The following is a 15,871-nucleotide window of genomic DNA, read 5'->3' as shown; positions in this document are numbered from 1 at the left end:
TAGTTCAAGATATCCTTCCCCACCACTGGTGGTGGCGGTGAAGGGAGTTGCTGAAGGCCTGGATGATGGAATGTGGAGCAGGACTGGACGCTGATATATTGAAGACTGGAGGTGAAGGGGTGGAGGAGGGTCTGTTCGTACTGAAATGACAACTGACAGCAGCAGAGAGTAGAACGGATTTGACAGCAACGATATTATTGGCTGAGAGAGATCGTGGCAAGATGTGGTTGGACTGCTTAAAGTGAACACCTATAGAGTAGAAGCAGAGTAGAACTTTAGCTCAGCTTTATATAACAGAGATATTTCTATACTCTGGTTTGTAATTAAACTGTTTCCATCGCAAATACATGCGGCACCTAAAATCAGATCATACTCCCTGTCCTATTTTGTGATTTCTTCCGAGATTGCAATAAAAACAATTTGTAAGTAGTTCTCAGCTGTGTCTGTATTTTCCATATTTTGCCCAGAACCTTAGGTTGCTTTCACACCTGAGCAGTTTGGTCCGAATTGACGGAACCCTGGAGCATTTTGTGGGATAGTCCGGTTTGTTTGGGGTGGTGTAAAAGCTCATTCGAACTCTGGTGCGAACCAAACAACCAAACTCTTGTTCGCTTGAAAACGGGGGTCTCAGTTCGCTTCCAAGTGCATTAGAGTTCGTTTCACTTTGACATTTGTTTATATTGTTTGGTGCGCTCGACAAAGTACGGAGTGAATGCAAACCAAAGTGCAACAATGTAACAACTTCATCCCCAACTATAGATGTGAAAGCGCCCTTAGTTAACAAACAAATTTGAACAATTTTGATGATATTGCTCTGCCATCTTGTGCTATGTTTCAAGTTCACACTTAAAGTGGCAAAGTTCCTGAAACAGATTGAGCTCCATAGAAAGTTATCCTATCGCACTGAAATATTTCTCAGCTGTCATAAGAAAACCTGTTTAATGTTAAAATAAAAATGTTTAAAAAACTTGCACAACTATCACGACGTCATTTGCATTTAGTGCTTGAGAGTCAGTGTTCAAGAATGCAAAACAAGTTGGAGTCCAGTTCCGACTTCGACACTCGCTGAGAAGTGTCATCCATTCCCCCCCGTCTCATCTATATTTAGACCTTAATTTCATCCGATTGAGTGTCATCTGCTGCACGCCTGCTGCATCGCTCTCTTTGTATTCCCTTTTAAACACGTGTAGTACCTGAATCTTTCACATGTGTTATAGCCTACAGTATTTGCTTTCATTTCAGACTAATACACTGTGTGACAACTTGAGTTTTAACATCTTGTGCTTGTTTCTGTTTATTTCAAAGCATTTCAACATGTTTTAAGTCATGCATAACCGTAGGCGCTGTTGCTTGGAAAAGCTCCAGATATGAATAAAAGTAATAGCTCACAGTGTGGTGAAACAGCAGCAGATCAACAGCTGTCAAACTAGACTTTCAGATGGGGGCGTGTGTGTGTGTGTGTGTGTGTGTGTGTGTGTGTGTGTGTGTGTGTGTGTGTGTGTGTGTGTGTGTGTGTGTGTGTGTGCCTCAATGTTGAATATGCAAATATGGTCTTTGAGGCGTTCAAGAGGGCAATGTGGTAAAGGAATTAAGTGTGAGTGTGCAGCTCTATTTGGATTGCTGTAAGGCTGGCTCTTTGTTTAGTTTGATGATGATGAGAAAGAAAAACATAATATAAATAGACAGTCCAATTCCATCTGACATACACACAGAATCGCACACACACATAAAGTACACAAAGCCCCCTGAAGCTATCTGCTGGATGTTGTTGTACACAGACACCCCACAAAGAGGATAGAGGAGGCAGCATGCGTAAGGTCAAAGGTCATGCAATGTCTACTTAGAAGAACAAGTATGCCATCGACTTCAAGTACATTCTCCTGTTCTTGTAGAGTACTGTATTTAACCAGAAAATTTGACTACAAGCATGTTTGTATTTACAGAAGCAGACTTTATGCATGGGTCTAGTCGGGTTACTAAATCAAGCCAAGTTTATGTATCCCAGCATCACATACAGTGGCTCAGTGGGCTTCACTTCAAGACTCCTATAAAAAGGTTTGGAGCAAGAGATTTCCCAATTGAATAGAAGCTTTTGATTGTTAGCAGGTGAAGTATACAGAATACAACAACAAGATTATAATCTGAAAGGGCTGTTTTGATAAGTCCACTTCTAATTTTCAGAAAGGAAGTGTAAGGAATGGCTCCATGAATTAGTACATGAATAAGTACAATATTAGTTATTCTACATGGAGAGACATGTGTTTAGTTAATACAAATAAATGTGACTCATGTTGAGGACAAACAACATTTAGTTACAGACTGTTTGGAGTATTACATCTTAACCTTTTGACAAGTTACAGGAGGAAACAATAGGTAGACAGGTGTTTATATTTGTAGTACAAATGGGTTTTTCCATTCGGCTTCTGATAGATAAATCTGCAGTTTTCGCACAACCAGGAGCCACAGACATCCACTGTTGCTACACTCACAGAACCAATTTGTTTTTACTTGAAGACAACCTAATGGAAAGCTTTTGACTCTGATGCTGATGCCTTCGTTTAATCTTTTACTGGCAATACCTTTATTTACCCGTATGATAAGATAACTGGCAAAATAAAGTTCAACTGATGTGGCAACACTGCTTCACATTTAGTAAGAAAACGTTCAGCTAAAATGGCAAGGCGTTCTTTGTGTTTATCCTGCAGATTTTTGATCTATAAACATGTGCAATATGTCAAATTTCCCTGAAATTTTAATGGAAATGTTATCAGGTGCTTTGGCTTGTCTGAAATGTTTATTAGGAATACAACTTCTCAGCAATATGTGACACACATTTCGCAGTATTTTCTGATTTAATTCTACTCTGAATTGTTTTTAACTGTTGTGGTCAGGCAAATTCCCATCAAGTCAAATATGTTCAAGTCTCAGGATTTAAGTGTAAAGTTTCACAGAAAACTGTCTTCCACTATATTTTTGTTTTGGTGCAGAATTGATACACACAAACTCTTGTCAATATTATGTGTTTTTTTTGTGTCCTTGAGGCTTTCTGACAAATCAACCTGCATGCAACCGAGCCATCATTAGCAATGTTCAATCAGCCCACTCACGTGGAATGGATTTATTATGTGAATAATCAGAGCCGGCCTAAGGGCCCTGCAGCTACCAGGGATTTGGGTTATTTTTGACTATTTATTGTATGATTTTGTTTCATTAAATCTTTGTAATATCATTTTGTTTTATTGAATGTTTGCATTGATTGCTCTTCTGCACATTTACACTATAGTATATTTTAAAACTGCTTTAAGAGTTAAACATTTATGCAACAAGTATGTGGTAAGTTAAACAATTTTGCATTCAAAATTAAAACTATGGTTTATTAAAGATGAGATGCCTCATTAAATTAGTACATAGGGTACTCGGATAACAGATGACATGCAGGCTAAGTGTATGCATGCGTGGTGTATGTGCATTATGTTTAATTTGACCTTTACTTGTTAAATTCTTGTGTAAATTTAATTGGAGATAGTGACACATTTTGCAGAAAGTATTTCTCTCTCTCGTGTAGCAGGCTGCTACAGCAAGACATTTATGTACGCATGAGTTTGATGACACTAGCTTACTGCTTTAAAATCAGAGCAACAGTCTCTGAATGTTAAAACAGACAGGGAAATCAAAGACATAAAAAACACAGTTAGCACTACATTTTCTAAACACATTTTCTGGCTCATTTTGTTTGAATAAAGAAGATAGACACTGTATCTGTTCATGCAGGTTGAGATGAGGATATTTAGAAAGAACACTGGCCTCTCCAGAAAAACAATAGCGGTTTGTGCAAAAACTTCAATTAATTTATAAGTATGCAGCCCAGTATCTGCAGCAATTACCTTTATACAGTATATGACATATTTGCAACACAATTTGCGTCAAATACCAATTCATCGCCAACACAGGCAGTAGTGTGCCCTTGCTGTAAAGTGGAAAGTAAGGGAGTCCAACTTGAATGCATGAGTTTGCAGTTAATCCTCGCTTTAAAAAGAAAGAAAGATAACCACGAAAACAAAATAGTTTTAGAAGATGTCATCCTGTTGATCAGAAAACTCTGACATAGAACTGTTGAAGTCGGTCACAAACAACCCATTTTGTCATTTTGGTTGGACAAATCTTTGTTAGCGATCGTTGGCATAACATAAATGTGATCTGCAGAAAAAAAATCCAACTCTTTCGCTCTCTCCCTCTCTTGCTCTTCCTTTAGGTCCGTGACTTTCACAAACATACACACTTGATCTTGATCTTTGATCGCAGCGTTTGATTGGAGTTGTGTAGACGGGTAGACCTTTTCATCCGCTCGCTTCACAGCATGACTCGGATTCTTTGCAGGAATGTCAACAAGTTAATTGTTTATATTTTTTAACCTCCATTTCATAAGCTACAGTTTGTTTTTCCATCTTTAAAATGACATCGGCTGGATCCTCTGTTATGTCTCTGTTTCTATCACCCTTCTGCTCTGCAGCATAACATACATGCATTACTACATTTTCACACATGATGCTGTTGACTTTAATAGTTGTGAATAAGGGAGAAATACTCAAAGAGACAAACTATTCCGTCCACGTCTCCACAAAACTCAGGGGGCCAGAGAGAGAGAGAGAGAGGGAGGGAGGGGAGAGAAGAAGGAATATCAAGAAGGAAGCTGCCAAAGGAGGGATAAATAGAGATGTAAATAGATGGATGCAGATTCACTGAGACAAAACACATGAGAAACAGCAGGTTATAAAGAAAACAAGAGGAAGAGAGGAGCGCTGTGGGAATAAGGGAGAAAAACAAGGAAAGAAAGTGAAGAGAGGCTTTGAAAATAATGGGAGGCTGCAGGGAAACAGGAAGAGAAGAATTAGGAAGAAGTCATTAAAGAAGCATGGTGAGGGAGGTGTAGATGTGAGGAAGTATATACATGTGACATCTCTGTCAAAATATTTCAATATTGATTTTTTACTTTCAGCAAAATCGCATCGTGATGATATGATCTTATTCTTTGTTTTCACAAATTTGTATCGTCCAAATGTTTTCGAGCAAGCTCTAATTAGAAACTAGCAGATTTAGTTATTGAATATTTTGGTTTACACATATGGTTGTACAGTATATGAGGGTGAATTACTGTTATTGCACATAACTTCAGATACTTTATTTTCAAAGCATGTGTAATTAAAAAGACACTCCCTTCTTGCCGGCAAACGAAGGCGGCCAGCCATTCAGGGTTATGATTTCTTAAAATTGTGTAATTAGCATTTTAGGGTAGTGTAAACTTAGTGAGCTCTAAAGGTGCTGGTAGGTGGATTCTTTCAACTTTGGCTGGAGCCCAGCTAACTGCTTCCACCTGCTCTGTGTCTTTATGTTACAGTAAGCTAATCTTATTGGTTACAGGTTCTAGCTTAATATTTTGCTCAAATACATGAAAGTGGATCTTATTATCTAACTCAGGAAGAAACATAAACGTGTTTCCCAAAATGTCAAACCTTGCCTTCAAGGGGAATATAAGGCATTATCTGAATTAACAACTTTTGTATACATGTATTTATTTCATTTATTTCCATCAGATATTAGTATGATACTATTGAGAATTCTTTTAAATAAAGCATGTTTGAACATTGTAATCAGTTCACAGTATTATCATGGTTTTACCTCCGTGAGACATCAAAGTCTCAATTTATCTTATCTTTTCTGAGCTGCATTTAGATCTTTTGACCTTGTCTCTTAACCAGCACACACAGTCCCAGAGATAATATTGCAGTGTCTTTTACAACATCTAGATCACTCTCCTGCTTATTGTCAAAAGTAGAAAATATCCAGCATCCAAGAATTAACTGTACACAAAAGTTCCTGTTCACCACTTCATTTCTACTGTGTGTGTGTGTGTGTGTGTGTGTGTGTCGTGTTGGGGTCTTGTAAGGCAATGGTATATCTAACACGGTGTTAGCAGATGGTGTTTCAGTGTCATGTCCCACAGATGGGGAAACATCTTAGTTTGCAGTGACCCAAAAAGAGACGACAACATTTAAGGTCGTAGCTGCTTTCAGTCCTAAGTGCTTTCACCCCGCTATAACCTTTAACCAGGCCATAGGAGGCTGCATGCACTGACTGATACACACCCACACACACCCACACACACCCACACACACCCACACACACACACACACACACACACACAGACACACTTAGACAGAGTGACAATGGAACAAAACATCTGTGTGAGTACTAAATTACCCACATCCATGGTTTGCACCTGTACCTGCTCCAAGTTTTCTTTCTTTTCACTTATTTACATCTCTTTTTCCTCCTCCCTTCTCTCAGCAGTGTCCCAGTGTGTGTCGGCACTAGGGTGTGAGCCGGACTATGAATTAGCCATTGAGGAGGTCTGCCTGGACACATTCAGACTGGACATGCAAAAGCTGGACCAGAGACACTGGTGTAGCTGGGAGGACACAGTCGAGTAAGTAGGATAAACACACACATACACATACACAAAGAGAGAGAGGGAGACAAGCCCAGATACAATTGCAAACAGATTAACATTTGCACAAAACAAACAACAACATAATGAGCTCCCCATTTCAAATTTGTCAATCAGCAGTTCCATTCTATTTTTTAGTTGAAATGCAGTTACATAACAGCATCAAACACCTAAATGTGAATGTAACAGGTTCCCAGGTTCCCTAACAGCCTATAACACAATAATCTTAGAGATATTGCCTTTATTCATCATCTTTGATCCAGTGTAAAATTAAGTTTAACTAACTAAGATCAATTGTTATCAAAAAATGCAGTAGATAATTTGTTCATTTCTAACTGGAGACCTTTACAATCATGAAACGTTTTGGTCACCTTCCAACAGCTGATTAGATACTGGGTGAGAGACAACAGAGAAAGAGATGGAAAAAGGGAGGGGGATGAGAGGGATACGCAGAGACAGTTAGTGTGAAGAACAAAAGCTGTATGCCTTTGGCATAAACAGGGATCTTTTGTGCATGTACAAATATTATCTTTGCACTAACTGTAAAAGACATCTGGCGCCACAGGTTTTTACAATTGCTCTTAGGAATGAGTGAATCATTTGGTACAATTACATAATTACATAAATAATAGCCCCCACTTGGCTGTCAATTTAAAATTGTGCATCTGTTTTGTATTTAAACAACAAACCCCTATCCTGAATTACCTGGGTATAATATCATGCTGCCTCCCCGAGGGCCCTCACTATCAGCAACCTTAGAAGGGGAACCCCATTTAGCAAGTCTCCAATAGGCCTGACCTTTGAAAGAGTTCTAGTCTCATGAGCAACATTGTCTCTGTTCTCATGAGATGTACCAAATGTTAATGAAACCCTTTCATACAGCCTTGGGCCAGAGACAACTATGTCATATTAGATTTGGAAAAACCAAGCTAAAAGGTTAATTTGGGTAAAGGAGCAGTGTTTCTTGAGCTACGTGAGGCCTTTAATAGTTACTTACCCAGTACTTTGCACTAACTGTTTTGAATATAAATAGTCTATTATTACTTTGAAGTGGATAAAATCATACCTGACACACTGCACCCTTTGTGTTTAGATAAATAATGAATTAAGAGTGCCACAAGGCTTTATTTTTGGGCCTCTGTTTTTCATTGGGTATCTTCCATTTATGTGGAAATCATGATGCATGCAGATGACACAGTCATATACGCTCAAGTGACAAGTAGCTTATTAAGAAACATAAACAAAAGGTCTGTCCAAATATTCATGTGAATGTACAAAGAATACAATAATGTATCAGTGAGGTTAAAGGCAGAATCCATGATCCAAGAGTAAAAAAGAAAATCCCTATCATGCTAGTGAAAAACATTTTAGGAAAACTATGCACACAACTATGGCAAGTATAGTTCAGTTGGAGCTACTTTCTTTAAGCCACTGACCTTTTATAGCAGATGGTTTTACAGTTAAATTTGGTGGAAAATGCTCTGCTCTGAGAGCGTGCTCAAAGAATGTGAACAGCGAGCACGAGGAATCTGCTGGGAGAACTAATCCCCCTGCTGATAAACATACACACAAACATTAAATCTTAGTTACATCAACAATACCAAAAATATGGCATGAGGCGGTTGGGGTGTTGGAGGGAGCCGGTATCAGCAGAGTTAAGGGGGAAGTATCAGGTTATAATGGGTCGTGCAGTACACCTGCATAAATATAATTGGATGTTACTTGTCAGCTGATGAATTCTGTGTGTTTCATGAAGCATGAATAAAACAGCTGATGTCAATCAACTAATACAAGCATGACTTCAGTGCTCTGTCTGAACTTACGGTACCAGATCTCAGCAAATATCTTGAGTAGAAAATCATAAATTAATATATCATTATGAATGATGGCCAAAAGCTATAACTCAAGGAGCATATGAAAAAGATAAGCCATACACTGAAATACAGCTTCAGGTTTATTAGAGGGTTTTTCTCATTTCTATATATCACCTTGGTCTCAGACATGCAAGATATCCTTAAAACCAATTAGGCTCTGAAATAATGTTAAGATGTAAGGACTCTGTTATTATATACTTGACATAACTTGTTGAGGTTTGACAGTTTTTTAATCAGATGTTCGTCTGGTGTTTAACATTACATGTAATTTAGCTGACGCTTTCATCCAAAGCGACTTAGAATTGCTACATATGTCAGAGGCTGCACGCCTCCGGAGCAACTATGGGTTAAGTGTCTTGCTCAGAGACACATTGGTTGATGAATCGCAGTGGGAATTGAACCCAGATCTCCCACATCAAAGGCATGTGCCATATCCACTGCGCCATCACCACCCATAACTTACAAAACTGCTCCTCCACTGTTCAAAAGCATTGCTCAACGTTAGTATTCAAGAGGACTTCTGTCTTTTTATTTAAGTGAAGGACAAAATAAGCTTTTTTGAAAGTTGAATATGGAATTCACTGCATTATATCTGTATCTACTCTACTTTGTAGTGTCTATCTGGCCAGGGACTGCAGATCAAAACTACTGCAGCTAGCTAAAATGGTTTAAAGCATCTCCTCTTATTACTTGAGATTAAAGTTTTTTTTGTAAATGGTCCCAGACACATCTACATTTAATTTTAATGTTTAGATATTGAGTTGTGGAAGAAAGTCACAGTTACCTCTCTACTTTTCCCAAAGCAGAGTATGATTTGTCGGGAGTTTGATTTACTGACCTCTGATCACTCCTCATTAACTCTCAAACCTTCTCACAGAAAAAGCTGGTGAATAGTAGATTGAAATGTCAAAAATGGTTCAGTAGAGTAGAAAAGGTCAAGCATCAGGACATTAACTCCCCCTTCAAGGAAAAAAGCTGCATACTGGCCCAGATGCTACTGGGGATGTCTAATTCTGTTCAAATGACATTTGGCGTCTGTAGGTCTGCGTGTTTCCGAGTGTGTCAGGACAGTTGTACACAGTGCCTTCCTACCTCTCATTGTATCATAGGGGAGAGCAGCTTCCTCAGCTCTCTCCTCTGTCCTCAGCTTTCACTCCCCACTGTCACATTGGCCTGAGTTTACACCCTGCTCCCACCCTATAAAACACTTAACATGTGCTGTGCAGTAGCTCAACTGTCCTTCACCCTGCAGGGTCGGTCCTACTTTCTCTCTCTCTGCATGAAATCTCTCTTAGTTTATCTCGCTGAAGCAGAAATCACAAGTAGAATGTTAAATTATGCTCCTACTGTATGATCATTTTTAATGGCCTCTTACATTTTTTATGAACTTATGATTCCTAAAATACACATTCCTCCTATGTGCCTTTACAGCCCTGCCTATTCTGTTAAACTGTTGTCACTGCAGTATACATTATTAACTGCATGTGCGTAAATATCTCCTCAGATCCCAGAATATACCTCCTTCCATTATACTTTACAAGCTTTCACACACTCAAGTGCCAATGTGACTTAGCATGACTACCTGTGTTTTTTCTACATTAAAAGTGCTCTGCTTTGTGCATTACAGCCCTAGTTATAATATGCAGTAAATAGGCCTGTAACAATTAATACGTAATTGTCTAATCACTTTTCTTTTTTTCTTTTTTTACATAATCACAGTTTCTTTGTTTAATCGCAATTAAGTCAAGTTTATTTCATTCATAAAAATGGAAATTACAGTGCTCATACATATTCAATTACTTGCTAACATTAGCTAAAGTCGTAATAGGGATGCCTGTTATAATATTTCTGAGACAATTAATTCTACAGTAACACTTTTAATTGTTACAGCTCTAGCAGTAAACTCCAGTGTTTTTCAGAGGCTAATGCTAAGATATTGCATGGTTAAGTCAATACCGGGATGTCTCGCTCTCATTCAGAAGCATTGGTGCATTTTTAGATATCTGTGGGAAGATACAGGAGAACCCAGAATGACATGATCAAGCAATGAACTGGCAGGTGACAGTGCTAATCACGGAGCCACTGTAAAGCTCATCAGCCGAAAATCACGAAAGTCTACTTGAACAGCAAATTTCCTAATAACAGCTTTTATATTAAATTATTTTCAATCAGACTTTTTCAAGACTCCAAATGGCTTTTGATATTTGAATTTTGAGGAAAGTCTTCTTTTAGATCTTTTTCACAGCAGACATTTTGACTTGTCATAGTAGGAATAGCACAGGTTGTACTAATAACATTTAAGATGGCTCTTTTCTTTTCAAGTGTCCCAGTAAGCCATGACTGTGACAGTGATCGAGCATGCACAATACCAGGACACACAAACTGAAGCAGCTAAATGGAATTCAGCCATGCACTGTTATCCCAAATTAGTTGACAGGGTTAGGCATTAAAGTGATGGTTCGGAGTAATTTCACCCTAAGGTCCTTTGCACCATGACCTCGAGCCAAACACCCCCCCAGAAGCTTTTTTAACCTGGGTCTAACATTGGGAGAGTTAGCGTAGGGTAGCGTTATCAGCTGAATAGCTTAGCGCAGGGGCTAATGGACCCACGTTTGTATCTTGTAAGTTACCCCACTAATAATGCCCGAAATGATACCAAACGTCTACAGTAGTACAAATCGGTTATGCACTCATAAAACAATGGATTGGAAAGTTTGTAAGTACACCAGAAGTTTATGAACACTTGCCTGCTGGCTTCTGCTCTCTGCTGTTGTTGCTGCTGTAAGACGAGTGCTTAGGGCCGTCTACAAATTACAACACCGAAAAGAGATGCAACAAAAATATTTATTAATTAAACTTTTTTTTTTTTTAAAGTAAGTGCTGTAGAATAACTAGCAGGAGACAAGTAATAATTGAGGTAAGTTTGGAGACATTCCCTTATTTAATCATTAAATTAATAAATATTTTTGTGGTATCTCTTTTAGGTGTTGTAATTTGTAGACGGCCCTAAGCACTCGTCTAACTGCAGGTAGCAGCAGCAGCTAGCTAGCAGAAGAGAGGAGGCAAGCTATTCAGCTGATAACGCTACTCTACGCTAACTCTCCCAATGTTCAACCCAGGTGAAAAAAGCTTCTGGGGGGGTGTTTGGCTCGAGGTCAGGGTGCAAAGGACCCTAGGGTGAAATTACTCCGAACCATCACTTTAAGATATTTATGTCCGAGCCCAACCCGAGCCCGACACAGTTAAAATCTAATTTTTTTTCTCATACTAATGACACATGTACGTTTGTTTGTGTGGAAAGCCCGCTTTCATTAAGCAACTGTTGGAAGGCATTCGGAAATGTCAACAGATGAGCGCATCAGCGCACACGGGGCAACAAGCGCACGTTAACACAGATGCGCACAATCATATAGCCAATTGAAATTAATTTAACATAGGCCTACCAAAAATGGCCCAAGCTAACAGAACAAAATCCCAAAAATTCACACGAAAGGTTCTGTGGACCTAGGTCTCTTAATGAAATTCAAATCAACACGAGTGTCCCCAGCGAAGTAACATTAACGTAACACAAAAAAAGCTTATTGAAATGAAAATCACTATCACCATTTTCATCGAAAAAATGTATAGGCTACTAAACTACTTGTATCATGTGGACGCGCCGACAGTTTTGTTGTCAGTATGTAGAATCCCTCACGGGGGCAGAAAAAGCTACGCACTATAGCTTTAAACATGCAAAGAAACATTACAAATACAAAACATTAGGCTACTTAACATTACTACAGAAACAATTTCCTTATGTAAACATTGTTTTTTCTTTATGACAATCGAGTTTTAAGAATAATGTAGTCAATACATTTATTCCCAAAAAAAAACAGTAAAGAAATACATCAACATAAAACATTGACATTTTCCAATGCACTGTGCTGCTTGGGAAGTTCAGCCCTGGAGACAGTTAATGATTTTCAATCTGTGTTCAAAACATTGAAACCTTTGTCGCTGCCCAGACCCCATCAGTCCCCACCCGGGTCTCTGTCATGGTGCAACAATAAATGAAGATAACCATGAACCCTAAATCACCCATACAAAACTAAATTCCAGTTAACATACTGTAAATGCACACCCAAGATTAACAGAACATTATTAAAACACACTTAAACTACGACAGAAACCTTTCAGAACTTTTTTTTTTCTTCCCATGAGCCTTTGCACCGCTTCAGGCAGAACAGTTCAAACGGCCCCGCCCATCCCATACAGAAACTTAACATTCTTAGTTATCTCTGTTTAATAAGCTATGTGCACTGCATACTTAAGCTGATTATTACAAACAACTAATGTCATTTAGTAATGAATATGTTTTTCAACAAAACATGAAAGAATAAGTAGTGACCACAAAATGTTTTTTAATTACAACTAAATCTTGGTTTACAGTGTAGTTTTTTTTATATTTAAACCTGTGGTTTTCCTACAGTGACATGTCAAAATGTGAACAGATGATAAACAGACAAGAAACTACACAAGAAACTACACAAGAAGATGTCTTACTGCCTTCCCAAGAAAGGGCCAGATATTTGTAATACCTGACATTATTGGATGACCTTTCCTTTCTGCCACCAACATTAGAGACATCATTATTGTGTATGGTATAGATGAACTTTCAGATCCATCAGTTTATTACATGTTATATAAAACCTTCTACATTCATTCCACAACATATCTGCACGTAATTGAGAGACTTTTATAGGACCACAGTGAGCCCTGTCTCCTAAAAATTATGTTCCAGTACAACTAAACTGCATTCTCATTGATGTTTTGAGAGAAATATATTTTGTACCAGATTTTGCCCCACAAAAAAAACCTGTCAATGTATGTCCACTAAAAGTGCAATTTTAAAAATGTAATTAAAATTAGATTACATTACCAATCATTGCAAAAAAAGAAAAAAATAGGCAATAGTTCCTTATTACAGCATAGAAGACATGTGACATGTATTCATACATGAATAATTGTAGCTGGAAATGGGAGAAACTCAGCTAGGAGACACAGAAGTGCATTTTTAATACTCTCAAAACTGTCTCTGGGTACAGGACATGTCTGGGGTACAGTGAATTTGTTGTCACAGTTATCTTTAATTGAGACTAATCAAATTATTCTGATACTGGCTCTGTTGTGGAAAAATGTGGGGTTTGCTAATAAACGCGCTGGGCGGATGCATTTGGTGAGTTTAGTTGTATTATAGTTCAGAGAAGTACGTTAATGCAATTTATCATTCTGGTCTGCTAGCTCTCAGGTATTTACAAGACACTTAGCAGATACAGACGGAAGGCAGATGGAAAGACATAGATGTCCAGCTGAAGACAGGAATGATAACATGTCACCATCTAGGTTCAATTTGAACTTTTTCCAGCTTGTTGCTTTAAAAATTAAAGCTCTCAGAGTCTGCATTTTAAATACTCATCTGCCATTTGTCTCCCAATCAGATCAACAAATAGATAGATGCATGTATAATAAATTATAATATAGTAAATTTGTATATCATTATGATTATAAATGTTCTGCTAATATATAGGGGTGGGAATCACCAGAGGCCTCACAATACGATATCATCACGATACTTCTTTCACGATACGATATTATTGCGATTTTAAACATATTGCAACAATCTGCGATATATTGTAATTTATTACCTTTTTTCTGAGTTCAACTTTTTCCCAATTTCAAATGATGTCCCCAAAAGTAAACTTTGTCAACATCTGTTTTATCTAAAAACATACATTTCTCTGTTTGTTCAGCTCACTTCAATTTTATTACTGAAAATGGGATTATCAAGCAGACAAACTGACCAACACATGTACTGTATAATAATAGATTGATACTTGGCATCTGTGTATCGATACAGTATTACCACAGAAAATATCGCGATACTATGCTGTATCGAATTTTTTTTCCCCCACCCCTACTAATAAAACAGCAGAAAACACGTCAGTGTGTTAATTAGTAGTTTTTACCTCACTGCTAACTATTATTTTTCAAACCTGTCACAGTCTAATTATACCAACATGAGGTTACTTCATGATTACAGTAATCAGGACATGCCACTTCTGATTAGGGTTGGGTACCGAAACACGCAAACGGTAGTATTCGGACCGGATTAGAACGCAAATTTTGGTTCCTCATTTCGGTTCTGACTGAAATATTTTCTTTTTTCTTTCTCCCTTTTCTGCCGAGTGGCGCACGTGCCTGCTCGTGGTATCAAGCGCGTGTCCGCGCTATTCTCCGACATGCACTTTACAATCACTGCTAATAGACGGCTTTTTGTACACGCTCCGAAACGGACTTAAAAATATCAGACTTTCTCTGTAGTCTACCGTTAGCTAGCTATTATAAATATTCCTGCTCACCAAAACGGATGTAAAAGCATATTAACCATTCACTGCACGTGATCGCTAGTAAACATATTACACTTGCTCTGCTAGTCTATCGTTCAGGACAAGAGCCTGTAGCCTGGTGGTGGGGGAGGCGGGACAGCCTCCCCAAATTGTCTGCCCTTTCAAACTCCTACCTGGGTGTACAGGCCTCTTGGACACCGTCTGAGAGAGTTTTCTCCTGTGCAGGACATGCCATAAGTCAGGAGAGGTGTAGTATCTTGCCAGAGAAGGCAAATATGGTCATTTTTCTGCAAAAGAACTGCTAAAGTTTGAAGCTGGTTGGCATACCAACTCAACAACTTTTATTTTGTTGTTACTTGTTAATAGTGTAAATGTTATTTGTTAAATTATTGTAGTTGTGTGTTAGGTGACTTAGGTTTACTTATTATATATTTAAGTACTTTAAAACGTTAATATATTGTTAAATTAAATCATTTTCAATAATAAAAAATAAAACTCCACAAAAGAGCCTTTCTTTGATGTAATTTTTCAGTTTTTCAAGAATCGGTTTAGGAATCGGTTAGGAATCGGAATCGTTTTAAAAGTACCGGTTCGGCACCGGAATCGTAAAAATCCAAACGGTACCCATCCCTACTTCTGATGCTGCATGATCAGCCAGCCATCAGAGTCTGCACAAACCTTTTCCATCAGATTAGTCAACAGCAGCAGCACCGTGATACTGAACAAACTGTGCTGTGGTGAGCAGGCAGCTATCACATTCTTTCTTTGAACTCTTTGCTCAGTTAACTGAGGTATGGCCATTCCTAGCCACACAGTGCCCGACACAAGTGTCAACTAGTTAACAGTTCATCACAGTCTCAACCATAAATAGTTTCCCCTATCTTTATTTCCCTTTCCATCTTTCGCTTCCATCTTTGCCTATTTTCTCATACAGCTATTAAATCTCTCTCTAAAGTTGTCATACTTTTTGGTTCCTTGGAGCCGCTGTGTGAGGTCAGAGTACCACAGACTCCTCAATAATACACAGCGACCCAGGTCACTGCCTACTTCGGGAGGATTTGCAGAGTCTGCGTTTGTAAAGCCGATGGTCTGTAAAGGCTCCTTTA

The 15,871-nt window shown here is 38.4% G+C and overlaps 1 protein-coding gene across 2 annotated transcripts in view; it reads left to right on the top strand.

The window, feature by feature from the left end:
• ramp1 (receptor activity modifying protein 1) overlaps positions 1 to 15,871 on the top strand; it is a 70,354-nt gene that overhangs the window by 36,711 nt on the left and 17,772 nt on the right. Inside the window, exon 2 of one of the 2 annotated variants that reach the window (XM_039819167.1) lies at positions 6,349 to 6,484. In XM_039819167.1, the coding sequence (XP_039675101.1) occupies positions 6,349 to 6,484 (136 nt within the window). Of the gene's footprint in view, positions 1 to 6,345; positions 6,485 to 15,871 lie in introns of both variants that reach the window. The other variant, XM_039819166.1, reaches the window with a different exon arrangement.

This window comes from Perca fluviatilis, chromosome 12 (assembly GCF_010015445.1).
Source record: "Perca fluviatilis chromosome 12, GENO_Pfluv_1.0, whole genome shotgun sequence".
Lineage (NCBI taxonomy): Eukaryota > Metazoa > Chordata > Actinopteri > Perciformes > Percidae > Perca > Perca fluviatilis.
This window is presented reverse-complemented; position numbering and strand designations above follow the sequence as displayed.